We start from the raw sequence: 22953 nt of genomic DNA on the forward strand, positions 1-22953 counted from the left end.
TCTCAATATCACACCTTACCGATGTGGGACGACTCAACAACACTGAGTATCTTTTTTTTTTAGAAACACACACACAGATATATATATATATATATATATATATATATATATATATATATATATATATACAGAAGCTGAGAGAAAGTTAGTTCCTACAATTAAGAAGGTGCTGATAAATAGGATAACTGCCTATCTAAAATTCAGACACGTTTAATTTTTTTTTTTTTTTTTGATGAGAAAGAGACATTTAAGTTAAAAAACAATACATTATATTGTTTGGTAACGTTACAACACTGTTTAAAAGTGATAAATGATAATGTTTCACTCCGCCAAAACACTGTTTGGGAGCCCTAGCAATAAAAGGAAAGGAAACTAACCGCTTAAAAAAAGAAAAAGAAAAAACGACTGCTACACGGAGAAAGGAGCAAAAGAGATTGTGAGAAAAGAGAGACAGAGACAGAGAGAAGGGCGCCGCCCAAATCTTCTACCATCACCGTAAGCCTCCACTCACTACCCGACTATCGGAATCGCTAATGGTAAAGTTCTGTTTTAAATTTAAAAATTTAGGGTTTTTGGTTTTTATTTGGAGAATCAATTGGGTGTTAATTATGATTTAGATTGGTATTTTGGGTCAGATTTGGTTTTGATTAATAGATTGGTATTTTGGGTCAGAAATAGAGAGAGGCGATGAAACAGAGAGCGGCTGAGAAAGAGAGAGGCGATGAAATAGAGAGAAAATGAGGTCTGGGACGCGGACAAAGAAACAGAGAAAGAGCTAGAACGGTAAACACTGCATCGATTGGACCCCGTACATTGTTTTTTTTTTTTTTTTTTTTTTTCCATTTTTTAGGTTTGGGTATGAAATGTTACTTTTGATTGAGTTTTTTTGTTGGCTAGGTTTAGATTTGATTCGTTTTGTTTTGGGGTTTTGGATTCTTGGTCAAAACGTTTTTTTTTCCTCAATTTTAAATATGATTTAGTCTTTTAAAAGACTTGATTTTGGTTTAGGGTTACATTTTTGGTCCAACACCTCCCATCTCCGGCTCCATTCAACGACAACCTCAACGTACGCGCAACAATTTGCCTCTCCCTCTTTTATTTTCTTCTCACAAAACCTCCAACCAATGCGTTGTGTCTTTTGCAGTGTTTCTTGCTGACCCATTTGGCTGTTATGTTGCTATATTAAGAGATTGCTGTTGTTAGTAACAAACTCCCTTGTAATTTTGTTTACTTTTATGTGTTTTGTTTTTTTTGGGAATTCTGTAATTTTGTTTGCTCTATTTGTTTTTTGTTTTTTTTTTTGTGGGGAATTCTAAAAAAATTTACGTAACAATATTGTTTTCTGTTTGTGCTGTGTTATGATTATGGTGTTTTGTATGTGTGGATTTTTTGTATTTATCCGATGAAGCTTAAGCTGGAGGGTTTTGCTCTTTTACTTTTATAAGTCACTTACGTAATAAAGTCGTATACAGCTTACGCTAAAGGAACCGCCTTTGATTATTATTGACTTAAAAAAAAAATTCTATATAAATAGCAAACGGCGTTCACTAGAAGATTTCTTTGGTGGGTCTTGCTTTTTAAGTTACATAAACGCTTTTTTTTTTTTTTTTTTGGTTGGTTTAATAGTGTTTTGCATTGTGAAAAAGAAATAAAGAAGTAGGCAAATTTGGGAGTTGGTTTATCCGCTTCTTTCTTGCATTGTGAAAAGAAAAGAAGTAGGCAGATTTGGGGGTGTGTTATTGTGTATTTCTTTGGTGGGTCTTGCTTATTAGGTGTTGGTTTGGTTTGGTCTATTAGTTTGTTGCATCTTGAAAGACAAGAATTAGGCGGATTTGGGGTTGTTATTGAATTTGGGATTTTTTTGGTTGGCTTGCATTGTTAAGAAGTTTTGGGTAATCTTTTCTTTGTAGAGAATTGAGTGAATGGGTGGTAAGAGTTCGAAGGCCGGGAGTTGGAGGCAAACTTCATCTATCCGTTCGACTGCTTCTTCTTCTTCTTCTTCTTCTAATACGTGGGGTGGATTATATCAGTCTCTGTTTGACCAAGAAAGTCAGAACTATGTGCCGCCCCAACAATCATATACGCAACAGTATTATGCTCTTGCCCAAGACTATAAATCACAAAATTATGGTGTTGGTGCCGAGGATTTTGATCACAGAAGGAGACTAGACAGGAGGTATTCAAGAATTGCCGATAATTTCAATTCATTGGAGCAGGTACTTATACTATCACCAAGCTTAGGAAAGGATATGGTAGTCTACTTTTTAACATTTAATAACTTTGCTGCTTGAAACTGTGGTATGTTGTATGGAGTTGTAGTATTTGTTTAGGGCTTTGAAACAATTACGGAAAACAATCTTTTTTATTTTTATTTTAGGAAGATATTATTTTTATTTTAGGAAGATATTGTTCATTTTGCATGCATATGAAATCACTAATTTTCCTTATTGTGTCGATTTAGAATTGTTTAATTAGGTAATTGGATAGTTGGAATAATTTTGGAACATGGTCAATTAATGATTCTTTTGTCTTAGGTTATTGGTTGGATCTTTGGCATACCACTACAACTGCATATGGTTAACATATACCGTGGTTTATTTATAAGTCCAACTGTTTTAGTTTATTACTTCAAGTTAAAAGGATTCCAATAATTCATGGAATTGGGTAAGAAGCTCAAATACTACCACCTGAGTTGTTATTAGGGTATGGGTATTGTAAAGCGTGGAGAGATAGAACAGAGGGCTGTCTCCACCAGCCTATAGCCACCGTTAAATAGTGGAACATTCTTTTCTGCAGTAAGAGTTCATAACCAAGTAAGTATGCTATTCATAAATTACCATTGTTTCTTTCCTTTCTTATATCTATATCTATAAATAAATAAATATATATATATATATATTTATTTATTTATTTATCAAAGTTTAGGCAGTTTCTCTTTACCTATGTGCTTGACATTTTCTTCCTTAATCTTCTTCTATTCTATTTAGAATTGGTTTTTGTGGAATTGAATAATCTGGTGTATTCAGTATTCTTTTCCATTGCCAACATTAATGTTGAAGCAGTTTAAGAAACCAAAAGGCAGAGAAAAATCTATAGAGGTATTTCCTAGAAGTTTGATATTTTTCTTCTGGGTTTTAATTTCGTATTCTTTGAGGATTTTTCAGTTTAGTTGGATATAAAGTTTCGTATTTTTATATTCTTCTTATGGTTTTAATTTCGTGTATTCTTTGAGAGATGAATGGCCCTTGACGTAAATTATACTAAAGTTGCTTAAAAATTTAGGCAACATTTAAAGTAGAATTATAAGTTCAGTTGTTTGATGCAAGGTGTTTTACTTTGCCATCTGTCTTCTATTGATGTGTGAAATTATTATAGTGAGCAAAAGATAATCTCTCTTCCTTGATTTTCCTACGTACATATGTTATTTTAAATGAATTAGAAAAAAAAATCTTTTTTTGCCCCCTTCTCAATACTTTTTCCCTTAGAACTTGGTTGACAATGATAAACCATGCATTTTATTCTTTATATTTATGCAACTTCATTCATTATTTTTTTTATGTTTGTAGTATTAGGTGAAGCATATCAAGTTTTAAATGATCCACTGCATCTTCTCAAAAAAAAAAAAAAAAAATGATCCGTTGATCAAGATGGAAAATTTTTGCATATCTAGGTATGGTTTTATGCTTGCAATTAGGGAAAGATATGTGAGTTTCATATTACCATTAAGGTGGAAGTTTGATTTTGGGTTTAAACAGTCTGATCTATGCAGATAATCTTTGACTCTAATTTCCCCCCCTAATAATAAAGCAACATTTTTGCACGTGTAAATTTTAGGTTATTTATAAGTTTGATATGAGTGGGAGGTTTAAAATTTTAGAATTTTTACCCTGGTCTTTTCATAATTTTTCTTGGAGTCAAAGTGGTATGTGGTTAGTTTTGAGGATAAATTATGATGGATAAGGATTTAGATTAGTGTTTGTAGCACCCTTCATCAGCTCAGTGAGTAAACTTAGGGATGATTAAGACATTTTATAAATTAGTGTTTGGATGGTTAACACATTTTCCAGGTTCCATTATTTCAGATGATTTTATATTGATGTGTCCATTTTGACCTTTAGAGGGATCATAAAATAATTAGTCAAAGAAGCAAAAGAATTGAGTGTAAACAGTATAGAAAGAGAGTGCCTTCCAGTTTTCTTTTTTTCTATTTATTTTCATCTCTTTCTTGGGGGAAAAAAGTGTGAGAAAATTTTGGGAATTGCACATTCAATTCAGTGACACTACATTAGTTATTTAGACATTCAAAGATAAAAAAATGCTAAAGTTACTACCAATTTTCCACAAAAGCTTACAATTGACATGGCAATGAATGTGTTTGGCGTTACATTAATAACATAATAAATTCCTAAATTGCTTAGTTGTTTGTTCAAAAGTTGGCACATCAATTTGTAAGGACTATATAATAAAATTTGCAACAATTGTAAGATCACTCTAAGGGATACATTATTAGTGGGTAGCAGGAGTGAATCCACATTCCTTAGTTCAAATCTTCCCTTCGCCCTCAACCTAGAACCAAACATATCAAAAAATATATGTATATATCTAATCCAGTATTAATAGCTTTTTCTTCTGTAAAATCTTTAAACTTTAATGAGCCATGGTGTTTCCTCTCTTAGGGCATTCTTTTATAAGTAAGCATTTATAATCACAAGTAGATTGTTTGCTTCCCACCAAGAGAATTTTCTAAAATAAGTGAAAATGCTATCACATGCTAGTATAAATTAATTTTTTGTAGTTTGACTCTTTTTTATCCTTTTGTAGGGGACTTCATGTGTTGTTGATTGCTCCCATGGTAAGCAACTCTGGGAACTGTGAAAAGAGAAGTATGAACCACTATGGCTTAAAGGGGGAAACCACTGTGATTTGGAGCTCAAATTGAGCACAAGATTCTTTCTTCAATATCTGTACTTAATTTTGGTAGAATCTTACTTTAGCCACTTATAGTAAGGAATTAAGAAATCATTTTTGTAACTGAACAAGCATTTGCATAGAAACTAAAAGTGTTCATATATAATTTCTCAGCAAAATCTCAAAATTAACATTCTCTTTGTCCATTAACATACAACTAATAATTTGGTTTATAAACAATATGTTGTGTGTAGTTTTTTGGTTGGTATGTATGTCGTGTTAAAAAAATGCATATATGTTTAGACTTCAATAGGATTTTTTTTTTTCTTTTTTAGTTAGTATGGTTTAGTAGGAGTTGTGAAATTGAATTAACCATCTATTGAATGGATAGGGTATGGAGAATATGTCTTAAATTAATGAGGTTGAGAAAATTTGTATCCTAAAGTAGCTTAAACAAAACATAGTTTCTTATCAAACTTTGTGGTCTAGATGCATTTATGATTTTTTTTTTTTTTTAGTTTCTTATAAAGCTTCTAAGATACATTTACTTTGTGCAATATATAAATGTTGGGTTTGAACGAAATCTACAAAGGTCTATATTCATTCCTCACGAAAGGGACATGACAGGCAAAAAATAGTAAGGGGAAAAAAAATTTGGTTGATTGGAAGGTAGCAGGAACAAATGAAATGAGTGCAAACAAAATGTTTTATTTTATTTTATTTTTTGGCTAAATGCGAACAGAGTGTAGTTGTGATCAAAAGTTGAAGAGCTCTCATAGCTCGATAACCAAATGCCTTCAAAACTTGATTTAGGCACTAGAGAAACAGTTAATCTCAAGAAAAACCTACATATACCACCACAAGTCAGAAAATATTTGAGGAATGTTCAGTGTTCACAAGAAACAGTGATTTATATGTTCCTATTTCGAACTCAAGAAACCAAAGAACTAATAGAATTCTAGGAAGTAGTAAGCTATTTATCTTGCAAGTTTGGATCCTTAGCACTCGAATCTCACTAACAGTGTTGCATGTTTGAATTTCTTGGTGTGATGATGCATCATCATCATCATCATCATTATTATGCAATTATAGAAGGAAGAGATAGGAATATGTGATCTTAATCTCAAGCCCAACCCAAAATGTGAAGATATATTAGTTCCATCTTATTGCCTTTTAGGTTACAATTGAAATTCGAGATGAATTTGTATCTTATACTTACCTTTTTAATCCATGTTGAGGAAGAGATCAGTCAATCATGACACTTTAAAAGAACATTTGTCACTTTAGTATGTGGTAGAAGTGTATTTAAATATTATTAAAAAAATTATTTCTAATAAATGTAAATAAAAAAGTTCCCACGTATAGTGCAGGTTAAAAGCTAGTATATATAAGGGAAATGTGATGAGATAAGGAAATACACTCACACGCCAACACCGAAATTGCATGCGGCAATTAGTGTCGCAAATCAAGTGATAGACCCCTTCTCAATATCACACCTTACCGATATGGGACGACTCAACAACACTGAATATTTTTTTTTTTTTTGTTGAGAAACACACACATCAAATTTGGTTGTTTTTGGGAAATGACATGTATGTGTCCATATAATTAAAAGATAAAAACATAAATAATCTCTCTCTCTCTCTCTCTCTCTCTCTCTCTCTATATATATATATATATATATATATAATAACAACATAACATAAGAAATTAATAAAAATATAATAAATAAAATATGATTTAAAAAAAATTAAATTTAGTAAATAATTGTAAAAGTATTAAAAATGGAAAAATGCTATGTCCACAAGATTTTTCAAAATATTTTTAAAACAAACTTAAGCGGTAGGTTGTTATAGGTGAACAAAAAAAGTAATTTACGTGATGAATTTAAATTAGAACCAATAATAATTTATCACTTATAATTTACCCCTTATGATTTGTTGTGAGGGTGAAAAATATTTTCTAGTATATTTTTAGGAACACAGCTAAACATTAAAATATATACAGATTTCTCTTAAAATGTTTTAGTTAAAAATATTTAACAGAGGATAAAAAGGTTTCCCATGACATGTTGACTACTTTAAGGACCAACAAGTGGCATAACAACAACCAAAATCCAAAGGAACATGTGTGCTCATCTCAACCAATCCTCTGCTTGCAAAATAACTGGTTGCAGGGAAAGGAGCATCTCATATGTGAGTTAATCCAAAACCAATTATCACACTCCCTTCCCTTTACATCACTCTGTCTTGCATCTTTTGCAGAACATAAGAAAACTGGTAATGGCATTCTCTATCTCCGCATTATCCATAAAATCTCTTGGCATTTCATCATCAAATTCAAAGGTTGCGAATTCCCAGCAGCCCCTCTCAAAGCCTTTTGCTATAGTCAGTCAGATAGACCCAAAGATTAAAGACTTTTCACGGTAAGTACATATATTCTAGGCTCTAGCATAAGTTGCCATTCTCAACATATGGATAATAGTTCATAGCTTACTGAATTTTGCTTGAAAAGAAAGATTGTTCTGAAACTAGGTACTCGATTGCCCACTCAGAATCAAAGAAATGGAGGAAAGTTGTTTCCACAGCGCTGGCAGCTGCAATTATTACCTTCAGCTCCAACATGTCTGCTCTTGCTGATCTCAATAAGTTTGAGGCAGCTACTCGTGGTGAGTTTGGGATAGGCTCAGCAGCTCAATTTGGTTCTGCGGACCTCAGGTATAATTAGTTCAAGATGACAGTATATTAGTAAAAAATTTTGGGTTCTGAAAGTAGTAAAATTTTTCGATTTGTTATGCAGGAAAGCTGTACATGTGAATGAAAATTTCAGGTGATTTTCTATCTCTGCTACATTATTTTTGCATGATATAGCCCATCATCTATAAAAAGAAGTTACAAGATGATTATCAAATTCTTCTTTGTTTTGGTGCTTTATGAAACAAAAGCCCCAACATTAAAATAGTGTAAGACGCAATTAGCTAAGTAATTTATAGGGAAAATTACATATACCACCCAATTTGTATACCTTCAAATATGGAGCTAACCTGTGGTTACAGAATGGTTTGCTCTGTGAGGTATATCCACTCACTTTTACGGAATTTGATAATGCGGCAAGTGCCAATAACACCTATTGAGATATAACTAAATAAAATCACTGTTTTACCTGAAAGATTACTCTTTGTGAATAGACACAAACCCAAACGAGGATTGAAGAAGAAAGTTAGAGAGAGGACTAGAAAAAAGGGTAAAACGATCTTTTTCTTCAATTCTTTCTCCATGGATGTTGGCACTTGCCACATCCTCAAATGCCGTTGGCTGCTTTCATTCTCGCTTAAGCTAAAGGAGCTTTACTAATGGAAAAAGGGCTTAAAGTATATGATGCTAAAGCTCTTCGAATGCTGCATGAAGTTTAATCTACCCTAATTTAAAATTGTAATATTCTTATTGCACCTTTGATTTGAAAAGAAATTGTTGGAAAGAAAAGTACATATTACAACATCCATGCCTCTGTTACATGATTTCTTTTTCTTTTCCTGTCATTCAATTATTATAACAGACTTGAAAAAACAACTAAACAAGAGGGGAGAATTTCTAAATTTGTGCTGTGTGCTCAGTTTGGTAGCAAACACAGAAATTTCTTGATTCGATTTCCTTAGTGCAAACATGTGGTTAGAAACTTATAATCAATCTAAATGACTGATACAGAAGAGCCAATTTCACAGCTGCTGATATGAGGGAATCTGATTTTAGTGGTTCCACATTCAATGGTGCATACCTTGAGAAAGCAGTTGCATACAAGGCAAATTTTACAGGTAATCTTGTTGCCATCTCAACAATTTATATTATGAAATGGCAGACAAAATATTTACATGAAACAGCAGAGCCATCTACCAGAAACAGAGTTTCCAAAATCACGACAGTAACTTCTTTTGATAACAGATGATAGACAACATATACATGAAACAATAGAGCCATGCAACTAGAAGCTGAATTTTAACATCACAAAAGTAACTCCTTTTGATAGCAGGTGATAGACAACATATACATGAAATAACAGAGCCATGCAACTAGAAGCTAAGTTTTAACATCACAGAAGTAACATCTTTTGATAGCAGAAAAATCATCATGTAGTACTTCTACATCAAGAATTCTCATTCCACCTCACCCTCAAATGATGCTAGATCCATCTAGAACAGGAATTTACGGCTTGTTTCCTTCACTTTTGGTTGTACCACCGGTTAGATTCGATTTGAAGGTTCTATTCCTGTTGCCTCCAGTTGTAGGTTCTCTTCCTTTTGCCTCCACTCCTCCATGGACATTTTGGCGCAGCCATCAAAGCCTGCACTACTATCCTGGGCCCTGGAAGTACCAAACCAGCAGAAACATTTTCTTGCAATTTACCTATTCTACCATTCCCTAAAGATTTATCCTTCATGTCAATCACCTTAGAATGTGCAGATTCTTTGGACTTTTGCTTAGAATGATGCAGATTGGACTTGAAAGTGCTTAAAACACAATCTTCCTCCTCAATGCTTCTCATGACCCTTTTTTGTACATTTTGCACATATGAACTCTTGTTACCCGAATTATTGCATCCAGAAGCATCAATGGCCACTATCGCGCAATCTTCCTTACTAATAATTTGTGAAGATTCCGATCCAGAACCTAAAGGGTAGCTTCGAAATATAGCTCTTTTCCGAGGCGGATATAATTTGCACAAGGACTCTTCCTCATCTTCCTTTGACAATTTAGCATTCTCATGGCCGAAAGTATCAGTGGCATTTGGCAATCCAACTCCCATAGAGTCAACTGTTGTTAACCCATCCTCTTCCTTACTAATTGGTAGAGTATTAGTTCCACAACCCGGAGGGAATCTTCGAATTGCTGAAGTTTTTTGCCGAGGTGGGTATGCTATACTCAAAGTCTTTTCCACATCTTTCTTTGACAATGTAGTGGTTCCTTGCTTTAAGATATAAATGGCTTTTGGCAACCCAACTCTCTCAAGTTCCACAATTCTTGACCCTTCCTTCTCATGAGAAGGAGTCAACATAATAGGCTTGTTGGGTTCTTTTTCTACATCATGTAGTGTGCATAGCATCAATGATTTCTTTGAATCTTGCAACACTTTAGGGACAACTTTACTAGATGGACCACATCCCTTAGGAAAATCACGGTAAATCATCACCTTCCTCAGCTTATACTTGATTGGGACACTAGGAGAAGAAGCACTACTTGTTTTTGAAACCATTCTTGAATATCAAAAACCCCAAATGCCAATGTATTCACTGCTTTTTTTTTTTTTTTTCCAGATTCAATTATTGTAAACAAAGCAAGGATAGGAAAAAAAAAATCAACACCAAGTGAAGAAAAATCACAAAAACAAACTGATTTTATCAACAAAATCAGAAACCATAATCATGCTCTATTTGGAAAGCAAGAGAATAAAAATAAAGATCAACAAAGAAAAAAATTGAAAATCGATAATTACAGATTTTCTTTTTAATATACTGACCTGCATCGATTTTCCCTCTCTTTTGTAGCTCCTTTTTTTTAGGGTTTTGTTTTTCTGTCAGAGGCCGAATAAGATTAGTGTTTAAAGAATATATTTATAGCTTAGAGGCCCAAATCGATTTGTCCAGGCTGATATGAATTAGTTATAGCCTTATAGGACTCATATGGGCCGTATAAGGACTCGTATGAAGTAGTTAAAAAATGGACTTATGGGTGTTTTTTTTTTTTTTTTTTTTTTTTTTCACGTTTTTCAGGTGCGGATTTGAGCGACACGCTGATGGACCGCATGGTAAAAAAAAAAAAAAAAAAAAAAACTATGAAATTTGTTTTTGAAAATGTGTGTTATTTTCTGATTGATTAAAAAATTGTGAGGAATTATAAATGTTGTCTCTGAATTTTTATACTACTATATAGGTGTTGAATGAAGCTAATCTGACAAATGCTGTGCTGGCTAGAACGGTTCTCACCCGCAGTGACCTTGGGGGTGCCCTCATTGAAGGTGCTGATTTTAGTGATGCCGTTTTGGACCTTCCACAAAAGCAGGTATATATTGTATGCTATAGGCTTATTTTTGTTCTGATTGTAAGGGTGTCAAATGAATGGGTTTGGGGTATTTTAGGTTTATGGGATATTTCTGTTATTTTCAAAGTTTATGGGGTATTTTTGGTAATTTTTAATGGTTTTGGGTATTTTAAAGTTGGGTGATTTGTAAAAATAATGCTTGGATAATAATTATGTCTAATTGGGTTAATACCCACTTAACTCAATTAATAATTGGATGGGTTTGGGTCTTATTTAAGTGGACGAGTTTGGATAGGCAAATGGGTTTGGGTTAATTTTGCAACCCTAATTTGTACCATTGTTATTAGATTTGTAATTTAACTTGGAACGAGATGTAAAAAAGGAGAGCCCTTTCCATTGTTAAGAATTTTTTATTTTTGGATTTTAAAATTTTAAATATGTGGTATGGATAGATGAATTAGATACATTTCAAAAGAGGAATATCCTTTTTGGTTGACATTAGTTGTTGAACTTTAGGATGTTAGTAGTTGCACTATATAAGTAGAATTACAATTACTTGCTTTACAAGTAATGAGCCTACATACAATAAGCTTAGACCTCTTGGCCAAAATTCTCTAACAATTATATATAGTTCCAATATGCCATTCTTTTAAGTTAGTTCTTCATGAGTATCCATCAATACATATTGTCTCTTTGAGGTCCAAACTTCCATTATGTGCTTTGCAAAATTGGGAGGCACAGCTCACACTAGATGGTAATTGAGCCTTAAAAACATCCTTTATCATGTACTCGCCAAACCATTGAGGCATGTCCTACCTGAACTTTAAGCACGCTAAATGTTCAGGTAAGTTTGATATTAAGCATTAGCTGTCTTAGTCTTGAAAAGTTACATAAGGATTCTGTAAGTGTCATTGACTAGCTAGTATCAAGAAGAATAGCTCAAATGACTCCGTGACAGTGATTTGTAGCATCTTTGGCAGCGAGCTGGGTAAAAAATGTTATATTTGCTGATCCTTAGCATTTTAAGTGTTTGGATAGACATTCATCTTCCAACATAAATATTCAAACTTTTCTCGAGCTAGAAGGTTTTGCCTTCCTCTGCTAGGTAAGGCTTAAAGTTTTATTTTATGCTCATTACTCAGTAGGCATATGCAGTATAAAGTTGAGCACTCCAAGTATTTGATGAAATATCAAACACAACTATATGGGTTGATGAAAGAGCTCACTCTCATGTTTCCAAGAGAGTAGTTGTAACATACTTGGAAAACAAATTGAAGCTTATATTTTTGGATTGCTATATGGGTTGATGAATCTAACTATTATTTAGACAAACTTTATCTTGTTATATGATTGCTTTGGATTACTTTTTTTTTTTTTTTAAAGCTTATCATAATCCTCTGTTTTTTTAATTTATTTTATTTTTATCTGTATGGACTTGAAGTGAGAGAAAACATTTGTTTTTGTAAGAAAATATTGGTTAAGTGATTATGTAACACATATGTTTTGTCATATACTTGAGTATTTCATATATGCAATGATTACTCACTTCATTCAACATTTTTATTAATCTTTGGGTTTGTTTATGTAGGCTCTTTGCAAGTATGCAAGTGGCACAAATCCTGTTACGGGGGTTAGCACCAGAGTAAGCTTAGGTTGTGGGAACAGTCGACGCAATGCTTATGGTACCCCATCTTCTCCTCTATTAAGTGCTCCACCAGAGAAGTTGCTTAATAAGGATGGTTTTTGTGACGAAGCCACTGGTCTTTGTGATGCAAAATAATATCAAGATTCAGTCGTTAAAGGGAATGACATTCATGTAGCTGAACATAGATCCATGTGGGATACTAAAAAAAAAAAAAATCAGTACAGAATGAAACTTCTTGATTCCATAACTTCGTAAAATATATGGAACAAGAGAGTGAATTCATTTGTATGAATTTTTGAAAAATTATGTTTAAAACAGTTTTGTCTAATTGCTCCATAATTGCCATAGTTTGTATGTGCTAATGCCATCTTTGTTCTGTAAAGTGAGAAACGATGAAAAACAAAGTGCAGGTTCACATTGTTGATAGGGTGTAACCATTTCTTGATTAGTTCCTTTTGGCTGAACATTAACATGTATAGTCTTGATCACACTATGTTGTAGGTAGCCTAGCTATTATCCAACCATATTGCCGAATTTTCATATTTAAACTGTAGTTTTTGTGAGACTTTGGTCTTGGTGGTTAACATATATCAGGGATGGTCATAGAACCAGTAAACTGAACTTCCCAAAATACTATGTTTTGGATAGACTTTGATGTTGGTAGTTTTACTACGTTGAAACTAAGAAATCCCTATCTAATGCTCCCTACATGTATGCTAATAGGTTAGTAATATAACTACCTGAAGATCTTACCTTCTGTTTAGATGGTACTTTTGGATTCTGAGATAGGAACAAGTAGATGGACATTTAATATCAGGTGTTAGGCTATTAGAGAATGACACCTAGACGATGTGAGTATGTAGATTGATAGAGAATATTACTAGAGGCTTTCAAGTTGATGTAGAAAATGTGGAGATAATTGAAATAATTAGGAGTGATGTTCTGTGATATATGTTGCATATAAATATATTCTTAAATTACTATTTTGCATATCAGCCAAAAGAAATTGGTATTGTGCATGGAGTGAATAAACTTCATAGTACTTCCGGAAGGATCCATATCTTATAAAAAGTGATTTGCTTAAGCTTTATACAAGGATAAATGGCTATAACGAAATAAAAGCAAGTCTGTAAACTCCTGAAACTTTTATGATTCATTGGTCTTCCTATAAGTTATCAGAAAAGGGCTTTCTCCTCTAGGCACCAACCTATTTTCTTAGCATCTGATCCCTGCTTTCACACACCACAAATAGCAACTCTCAAGTCTCATCATCACATCCCCTGGTTTAGAAGAGCGAATAGATTATATTCTACCACTTTTCTTTTTGTGATAAATATTATACTACTTCAACTTTGTTAGATAGAGATATAAAGGCTCAAGCCTCGAGTTTTCTGTAATTAGTTTAAATTTGAATTAGGACCTATTTTGGTACAAGCAGCATAATTTTAATTCTACTTGTATTAAACTTACCTGTAGTGCAAGTAAAATAACCACACTATTAATTTATAATTAGCCTAACATTACTCTCTCTCTCTCTCTCTCTCTCTCTATATATATATATATATATATATATATATATAACTCATGGACTAATTGTAATACACTATTGAAGACAGTTTGGAGTTATGTCTCACACATTTCCATTTATTAGTCAAGCCATTGATAGTTCCCCAAAGGTTTCTAATTCATTCATACCCCTCACTGTGACACTATCTTTAAGACTTTAACCAATGTACTCCAGCTTCCGCAATGGTATCCTTAAAAGATGTCTTCCGAAATGGATGTGCTCTATTACGATCGTCAATGTTATTGTCCTTCGTCCACCATTCATTGTTGATTGTCACTACTAATAGTTTCTATCTTGCATCATTGAGTCACTGCTCCTCTATTATTTTGCCCCAAGCAATTGATGTACCCATTCTCCAACCATAGTAGTTATCTACTGGTCACAAGTGTAATTGTCCACCAGCCATAGTTACCATCTTCCAGCTTTCATTTGTCATTGAGCATTCTGTGTTCCACTTTACATCATGTCAATTCTTTCTACATTTGATTTGGTCCTTCATGTTTAACTTTTCCTTCACAATTTATCATTCCAAATTGAAGGCTACTTCAAGGTTCTGCCTCAAAGTTTGAGAGAAGATGTTAAAGATTTAAGGCCTAGGGCTTGAGCTTTTTGTAATTTTTAGATTCAATGTACTAGGACCTACTTGTAGTGCAAGTAAAGTAATCATATTCTTATAGCCTTAGTTAGTCTCTCTCTATTTATGTCCCCAATGAATGCATGATATTACATGATTCAAGATAGTAATATATGTAGCCACTAAAAACTTTTCGCTTTGAAACTAGATCGTTAAGTTGAACTACATTAATTTCTATGTACTTACATTTTCTCCTTGTATCATTTATAATCTCAACAAACAATCTGTCTGAGCTATCATTTCCGTGGGAGATATACACATGAATTTCCCAATATCTCCAGCCTGCAAAGTTGATCAAGGATTTTTTTGGCCTTCCCCACCAAGACCACTACAGTGACTAAAGCTAAAAAGTCAAATACGACATCCATGTGCAGCATCTAGCAGGTAAATTATTGGTGTGCAGTTCTGCATGTAATTTTCAAATTATTGGACCTTTATGCATCCTTAAATTGTTCCTTCTTATATATGCTAATCTAAGTTGAAGCCCTTTGAGAATCTAGCGGTGGAAAACCATCTCCAAATTTTAAATTTGTACAACGTAGGTGTAAGATGTTACAAGCAAAATGGTAGCTAGGCATGGTTTGGTTTTGAGGATTTAGGACCTTTCCTTGATTTTGTTTCCCTCCACAATTATTTATATTAGTCAAGCTGGACCTTCTTATTATCTTTTTTACATGGTGATGATGCCGAAAAAATCACCAATAAGCTGCACACACTCCTAAATCGAAACAATACCTACAAAACGAAAAGAGAAGACCTAATAGAGAGCATCGGTGTGGTGCCGGCCAAAAACCCTCCGAAGGTCAAGTTAGAACTTTTTTTTCACAACCCTAGAATGCCAGAGTTGAGTCAATAATGCGTACCTTGATTTGTGAGAATTTTGGGGTATTTATAGTGGCATAGGGTTAACATCCCAGCCTTGACCATGAAGTCCTTTCCTTCTAGAATTGGAACTCTTTGCTTTTACAAACCTTCTGGAGTTCTTTTTCTTATAGGAGTCCTTTGATCAAGGCTAAACGTGTAACGCAAGAATTCTTCTTATACACGTTTGCGTGGAGATTAAGCAAAGCCATGTCAGACTTAATCGTAAAGCGCAAATCCTATTTAGGGATTCTTGGAGCCAAAATTGGAAGGATGACTACTGCGTTGTATCTGTCCGTCCACTGTGGATCCGAGCTCCTTGGCTGCCAACTATCAGTCCGTCACCCTTGTTCCGCCACATTCATTTTTATTCCCCTTCAGTTGGCCCCTCATTCCATGAGACCGTCAACTCTCCTCTGCGGGCTTATGGAATGACAGTTAGTTTTGACCCTTGATAGGCGTGTTTCGATGGACAGGTTGGATCAGAGTCATAAATGTACCAGGGACACATGGTGGTACTCCACTGGAGGTTTGTTGGAATCGATGCGCCCCTTCGTTTACCGCGCTGTTCCCTCTATATATACTATCCATCCCTTTCGTTTTTACACTTTGGAAATTTTCTGCTGATCAGAGCGCAACCGTCCACTTTGTATGATCCGTCGCCTCAAGAAGTTGAGATTCGTCGTCCTTTCAGCTCGCCCGTCGCCTTTTCGTATCGTCCACCTGTGAGTACCTTCTTTGCTTGTTAATTTCTGTCCTTTATTTCGCATGTTGGTCTGTCGTTAGTATAGATCTAGGGTCGTAGGTTTCCTTTACCTGTCATATGTAGGTGTCAGATGTCTAGTGAGGTGTCAAGTGGTTAGTCTTATGTCCGCGAAGGAGCAGGCTACAAAGAGGTGTTCCCGTCAGGTCAAGCAGACCAAGACACCTCTAGTGAGGAGAGGGAACTGTCAGCCAGCTCTCCTTCTAATGGGGAAGATGAAGGGCAGGATGAGGACGGGTCAGAATATGACTCGAACGATGACTTAGACGATATAGATCCACCGATCCAGTCCGTCATAGGCCCTGACGGTTTCAGGGAATTTGTCATGCTTCCTTTGTGGACGGTGAACGATTTCATCTCAGGCATAAAGCAGCCACATTTCAATACGCTTAGGCAGAAATATCAAATACCTGATAACATTCCCATCTGTCTACCTTTTAAATCCGAGAAGTGTTATTACAAGGGTCTTGAAGACGTTGGTGTGTATGAGCAGATGCTTAAAGCGGGCCTTCGATTCCTATTAAGTGCTTTGCACCATCGTCTCCTTCAGTACTTAGGTTTGGCCATCAGTCAAATCTCATCAAATGCCTGGAGAGTTTTCCTAAGTGTTGAGGTCTTGTATGGTGTGATGTCTGACGGGGCGAGACGGTTAACAATGGAAGAGTTCTTTCACTATTATCGTCCGTCTGAGATTACAAAGTTGAAGGGTATGTATAGCTTCGCGCCGAGGAGTCCGGTGCTTAGGCTAGTGTCCGAGACCCCAGACTCCAATCGTAACTGGAAAGGTCGATACTTCTTCCTTCAGGGAGACGATTGGATGCGTCGTCCTGACGATCACGAATACATGCCGGTTGATAAGACTTGGGGGATAATGCCTCCGTCCGGTATGAGCCCGTCTTACTTTACAAGCTTTTATTAAGTATTGAAGTTATTCTAACCATTTAGTTTTGCAGCTAGGGACCGTCCACCTATTACTACAGAACAATTTGGCTTCTTAGAAAAAAATCTTCTAGACCACCAAATTGTCGGAGAGGACTTGGATCAAGCTTGTCACCTTGGACACCTTGCATTGGTACTGTGACGGTCCAGAACCTACAACCGTTGCCCGTCGATACGACTCAGGAATACGCAAGCATAAGTCTTTTAACCCTTAACCGTTGTTTTGTCGTACAACATCGTTTTCACCCGTCTACTTTTTGCAGAGATGGACGATGCCAGGAGAAGAGCTCTTATCAAACAACAAGCTCTCAAGAGAAAACAAGGTGTTGACCTTCCTACCAAGTCAGGTTCTTTTCATCCGTCTGCAAAAAGGCTACCAACTGAAAAGGTTGACCGTCACAGTAAGAAACAAAAGCTGGTGATGGGATTGCCTGCTGGTCAAGGGTCCGGTGTGACGAAGTTACCCCCTAAGCTAGGGATAGGTAAGCGCAAGGGTCTGATGGTGAATCCTGACCCCGTCAAAGACAAACCCCCCGTCTTGCTTCGCGAGGATTCACAGTACGCTCTTGGTCAATTAACTTCTATCATCAAAGAGGAGGATTACGAAGACCTAGGTAATCATGTGACGGAGGCAATGGGGGAGACCTGTTTATTTAGTCTTACTCAGGTCAATACCCGTCGCTTACTTGTTTCGTCATGTTTTTACTTTTTCGCTTATATATTGTTGGTGCAGACGGTCGTGACGGCTAAGGGATTAATGGACCGGTGTCTCACTCATGAGAGGACGTTGGAGCGTGTCTGTGCAAAGTCAAGGGCGATGGCGGAAGAGCTTAAGGAGCTGAAGCTCTAGAAGACCCGTCACGAGGAAAAGCTGAAAATGTCCGAGCAAGCCCTGAGAGTTTGGAGAAAGAGGTGGAGCTCTTGAGGGGAGACTGTGAAGGCTAATGAAGATAATCTTCGTCAAGCAAAGGTTGAGGCCATCAAGGAGTACCGAGGCTCTGATGCCCTTTTGAACGAACTGGGTGCCTCTTTTGCCGATGGGTTTGACGATTGTATCAATCAAGTGAAGGTCTCGTTCCCTGACTTGAACCTTGCACGCATCAATATAGACGTTGGAGGCCAGACCCCTGCCCACCCCGTCGACTCTGAGGGAACAGACAAGCTTTTTGGTGAAGGACCTGGTGACGACGAGGCCCCAAAGGTAGGTGAAAAAGGACCCATCGAGGATGACGCCCGTCAGCCTTCACCAAAAGGTTCTGACGCTAACAAGGATACCGTTGTGGTTCAAGAGTAACGTGTATTTATTTTTATTTTGGAATATCAGAAATGTATGGAAGAACAACTAATTCCACCCGTTGTCATTTACTTGTGTTACTTTGTTGGTGTTTTGCTTTGACAAATTTTTCTAATGAATCCGTCTTCTTTTGGCCGTCCTCGTTACTTTTTATCCCTCATCTAGAAATTTTATCTTGTTTGGATTGATCTGTTCATTCTATCATTTTAGTGAACGCCGTTGTTTGTGGGACGATTCATCCATTATATGTTAAATTTTACCTTGCTTGGGATGACCCGTCCGCTTTGTAGACTTGGTGAATTTACCCTTGGATCATCCTTCTTGGATGATCCGTCCACTATGTGGACTTGATAAAATTTTTTATCCCACTTGGGATGATCCGTCCACTATATGGACTTGGTAGATTTTCATCCTTCTTGGATGGTCCATCCACTGTGTGGACTTGATAAATTTTTTTATCCCACTTGGGATGATCCGTCCACCTCATGGACTTGGTAGATTTTCATCCTTCTTGGATGATTCGTCCACTGTGTGGACTTGGTAAATTTTTATCCCTCTTGGGATGAACTGTCCACCTCATGGACTTGGTAGATTTTCATCCTTCTTGGATGATCCGTCCACTATGTGGACTTGATAAAATTTTTATCCCACTTGGGATGATCCGTCCACCTCATGGACTTGGTAGATTTTCATCCTTCTTGGATGATCCGTCCACTGTGTGGACTCGGTAAATTTTTATCCCTCTTAGGATGAACCATCCACCTCATGGACTTGGTAGAATTTGAGCAAAACCCATATGCTTTGAATAAACTCCTCTTATTATAATGGATTGGTAGAATATTGTTCACAAAAAAAAATAAGAAAAACGTCTTTTGGCTCTAAAAATATTTGTAGAAAATAAAAATTATAACTATCTACTAGAAAAGATAAATTGGAAATGAGGAGGTAAATGTTGCATTTGTCCTTTGTCTACTGGTAGTACTTTTTCAGGTGCTCCGTGTTCCATGAATGACTCAACTTTTTCTCGTCTAGGGTCTCTAAGTAGTATGTTCCCTTCCTATGCCATGAAATGATCCTGTACGGTCCTTCCCAGTTAGGTCCTAGCTTCCATTGGGAGGCATCTTTTGTAGCGCCGAGTACTCTTTTTAAGACCAGATCTCCAACCTGGAAGTCCTTGTGCCGGACCTTGGAGTTGTAATACTTCGCCATCAGGTCCTGGTATCAGGCTAGTCTCTGCTCCGCTGTGTCCCTGACTTCATCCACAAGATCGAGCTGCAGACGAATGGCTTCGTCATTTTTGCTCTTGTCATAGTTTTCCACCCGGTAGCTTGCTAGCCCCACTTCTGCTGGTATGATGGCCTCACTACCATACGCCAATCGAAACAGTGTTTCCCTTGTCGGGGTTCTCACCGTTGTCCTGTATGCCCATAAAACACTTGGCAATTCGTCCGGCCATATACCCTTTGCCCCCTCGAGCCGGGTCTTGATGATCTTGAGCAAGGACCGGTTCGTGACTTCAACTTGTCCATTGGCCTATGGGGGGGGGGCGGGCGACGAGTAGTGGTTCTTGATCCTAAGTGGGAACAAAAGTCTCTGAATGCGTTGTTGTCGAATTGTTTTTCGTTGTCTGAAACCAGCACCCTCGAAATATCGTACCTGCAAATAATATTCCTCCATGCAAAACTTCAGATATTCTTCTCTGTGATCGTGGCCAAAGCCTCTACTTCCACCCATTTGGTGAAGTAGTCAATGCCAACTATTAAGAACTTCAACTGCCTTACCGCTGTTGGGAACGAGCCCATGACGTCTAACCCCCATTGTGCGAATGGCCATGGGGCCGTCATAGGGGTGAGTTCTTTCGTTGGTTGCCTTATGAAATTGCCAAATTGTTGGCACTTGTCGCAGGCTCTGACGTATGCGTTAGCATCCTTCTGCATTGTTGGCCAGTAGTATCCTGCACGGAGTAGCTTGTGCACTAAAGACCTAGATCCAGAATGGTTGCCGCAAACTCCTTCATGGACCTCCCTCATGACGTAGTCCGCTTCTTCGTGGTCGAGGCATCTCAGGAACGGTCGAGAGAATCCTCTTTTGTATAGGATGTCTTTAATCAAAACGAACCGAGCAGCTTTAACCTTCAACTTTCTTGCGACCTCTTTGTTGTCTGGTAGTTTGCAGTCCTTGAGATATGCCATTATTGGAGCCATCCAAGAATGCTCACTGCTTACCTCCTGCATGCTAGTGCCATCTAATAATGATGAGAGTTAGACGAAGGATAATACCCGGTTGGGGATGATCATAGGTTCTGCTGAAGTTGCTTTTACGAGTTGGTTGGCATCTTGGTTCTCTTCTCTGGGAATTTGATCCAACTTGATCTGGATGTTGTTCGCTCGACCCTTCACTTCCTCGAGATACCTATTCAGTCTTTCATTCTTGCACTCGTAGCTTCCATTAACCTAACTGATCACAACTTGAGAATCAAAGTATATGATCATACCCTTAGCTCCTACGGCTATTGCGAGGTCCAGTCCTGCTATTAAGGCTTCGTATTCTGCCTCGTTATTGGTGGTAGAGAAATCCAGATGGATAATGCATTCAATCTTATCTCCTTCTGGGGTGTGGAGCACCACTCTGGCCCCTCCAGCATGTTTATTGGAGGATCCGTTCATATAGATTCTCCATACGGAAGTCTCATCTGCCCCCTGGTCTTTTATGATGGTGAAATCAGCGACGAAATCTGCTAATACCTGCCCCTTCACGACCGTTCACGGTTGATACCGAATATTGAACTCACTCAGCTCGATCACCCACAATGTTATCCGTCCAGCAGCTTCGTGGCTATTCATTGCTCTTCGTAAGGGTTTATCTGTCAGGACATTTATGGTATGCGCTTGAAAGTATGGTTTGAGTTTTCGTGCTGCGGTCACCAATGCGAAGGCGAGTTTCTCCATCAGAGGGTACCCTTCTTCTGCTCCTCTTAGTGCCCGGCTTATAAAATATATGGGCCTTTGTATCTTGCCGTTCAAACTTTGTACTTCCTTTACCATCCTTGGAGTAGCCAATTCCATTATCTCCTTCACCTTTTCTGGGTTGACCTCGATGCCCCTTTGGGATACCATGAATCTCAAGAACTTTCCTGCGGTTACCCCGAACGCGTACTTGCTCAGATTCAACTTTATTTTGTATGACCGAAGAGTGTCGAAAGTCTCCTAGAGGTCCCTCATGTGATCGAACTCCTAAATGCTTTTTACCAACATATCATCTACGTAAAACTGCACGTTTTTGCCAATTTGGGGCATGAATATCTTGTTCATCAATCTCTGATATGTGGCTCCTGTGTTTTTAAGCCCGAAAGGCATTACTTTATAGCAGAAAAGCCCCTGACTTGTTACGAACGAAGTTTTCTCTTGATAAACTTCATCCAATTTAATTTGGTTGTAGCCGGAGAAGGCGTTCATGAAGCTCAAGAGTTCATGTCTTGCGGTGGAGTCTACCAAGGTATCAATATGTGGGAGTGAGTAACTATCCTTAGGGCAGGCCCTATTCAGATTCGTGAAGTCATCACACATTCTCCACTTCCCATTAGCCTTCTTGACCATTACTATGTTTGCCAACCATTCAGGGTAGTACACCTCGCGTATGAAGTCTGCTTCTTGTAGCTTTCATACTTCTTCTACTATGGCTCGATCTCATTCAAGGGTGAACACTCGCTTCTTCTATCAGACAGGGGAGAAAGAGGGTGATACGTTCAACCTGTGGACCATGACCGACGGGTCGATCCCCGGCATGTCCTCGTAACTCCATGCAAAAATGTCTTGGTTTTCCTTCAGGAATAGTGCAAGCGCTTGTCGGACTGTTTGGCTGGCCAAGGTGCCAATTCTTGTGGTCCGTTCGGGCCTAGAATCATCGAGGTGTACTTCTTTTAACCCTTCCGTCGGTTCTGCTACCGTTTGCTGTTCCTCGATGTTTATTGCTTGCAAGTGGTCGTCCATTTCCATCATGGTGACGTAGCATTCCCGTGCGGCCACCTGATTTCCGCGCAGCTCTCCAACACTGTATTCGGTGAGGAATTTGACCATTAAATGGTAGGTCGAGGTTACAGCCTCCCATGCATTGAGAGTGGGCCGTCCGAGGATGGCGTTATAGGCAAAAGAGCAGTCGACCACAAGAAAAACTACATCCTTGGTTATTTGCTGGGGGTAATCTCCGACTGTCACAGACAATGTGACGACACCTAAAGGGTAGACCCTTGTCCCCCTAAAGCCAACAAGGGGTGCATTTGTTGGGATTAGTCACTCTCTACCAATCCCCAT

At 37.3% G+C, this 22953-nt stretch overlaps 2 protein-coding genes and 1 long non-coding RNA gene across 12 annotated transcripts; 2 read left to right on the top strand and 1 right to left on the bottom strand.

Annotated features, from left to right (window-relative positions):
- The first annotated feature begins 365 nt into the window (after nt 1-365).
- LOC142612791 (uncharacterized) lies at nt 366-5118 on the top strand. 5 transcript variants are annotated; one of them, XR_012840187.1, is made up of 6 exons: nt 367-536; nt 673-783; nt 1911-2216; nt 2535-2813; nt 2988-3098; nt 4822-5118. It is a non-coding gene; the product is annotated as an uncharacterized LOC142612791 (long non-coding RNA). The 5 variants fall into 5 exon arrangements; XR_012840185.1 differs by having other exon boundaries at nt 366-536; nt 1911-2813; XR_012840188.1 differs by lacking the exon at nt 2988-3098 and having other exon boundaries at nt 369-536.
- A 1856-nt stretch (nt 5119-6974) lies between these two features.
- Nucleotides 6975-12913, top strand: LOC142612789 (thylakoid lumenal protein TL20.3, chloroplastic). 6 transcript variants are annotated; one of them, XM_075784944.1, is made up of 8 exons: nt 6975-7333; nt 7443-7625; nt 7708-7737; nt 8096-8151; nt 8630-8719; nt 10673-10707; nt 10833-10961; nt 12529-12913. In XM_075784944.1, the coding sequence occupies exons 1-8, from the start codon at nt 7191-7193 to the stop codon at nt 12718-12720; spliced, it is 858 nt and encodes a 285-aa protein (XP_075641059.1). In that variant the 5' UTR covers nt 6975-7190; the 3' UTR covers nt 12721-12913. The 6 variants fall into 6 exon arrangements, with proteins under 6 accessions (XP_075641059.1, XP_075641060.1, XP_075641063.1 ...); XM_075784947.1 differs by having other exon boundaries at nt 7193-7333; nt 7423-7625; XM_075784946.1 differs by having other exon boundaries at nt 7194-7333; nt 7427-7625.
- LOC142612788 (uncharacterized) lies at nt 8816-10476 on the bottom strand. Its single transcript, XM_075784943.1, has 2 exons — nt 10420-10476; nt 8816-10192 (listed from the first exon to the last, which is right to left on the bottom strand). Exon 2 carries the CDS (start codon nt 10153-10155, stop codon nt 9166-9168), a length of 990 nt encoding a protein of 329 aa, XP_075641058.1. The 5' UTR covers nt 10156-10192; nt 10420-10476; the 3' UTR covers nt 8816-9165.
- Nucleotides 12914-22953: the final 10040 nt, after the last annotated feature.

The sequence above is a fragment of the Castanea sativa genome, chromosome 10, assembly GCF_040712315.1.
Source record: "Castanea sativa cultivar Marrone di Chiusa Pesio chromosome 10, ASM4071231v1".
NCBI classification, from domain to species: Eukaryota; Viridiplantae; Streptophyta; class Magnoliopsida; order Fagales; family Fagaceae; genus Castanea; species Castanea sativa.

Excerpts from the sequence above, each read along its gene's own strand:
- LOC142612788 (XM_075784943.1), bottom strand. The coding sequence starts at position 10,155 with ATGGTTTCAAAAACAAGTAGTGCTTCTTCTCCTAGTGTCCCAATCAAG.
- LOC142612789 (XM_075784944.1), top strand. The coding sequence starts at position 7,191 with ATGGCATTCTCTATCTCCGCATTATCCATAAAATCTCTTGGCATTTCA. Across the intron at positions 8,720-10,672 it reads ATACAAGGCAAATTTTACAG|GTGCGGATTTGAGCGACACG; the intron begins GTAATCTTGTTG and ends CACGTTTTTCAG. Across the intron at positions 10,962-12,528 it reads TGGACCTTCCACAAAAGCAG|GCTCTTTGCAAGTATGCAAG; the intron begins GTATATATTGTA and ends TTGTTTATGTAG.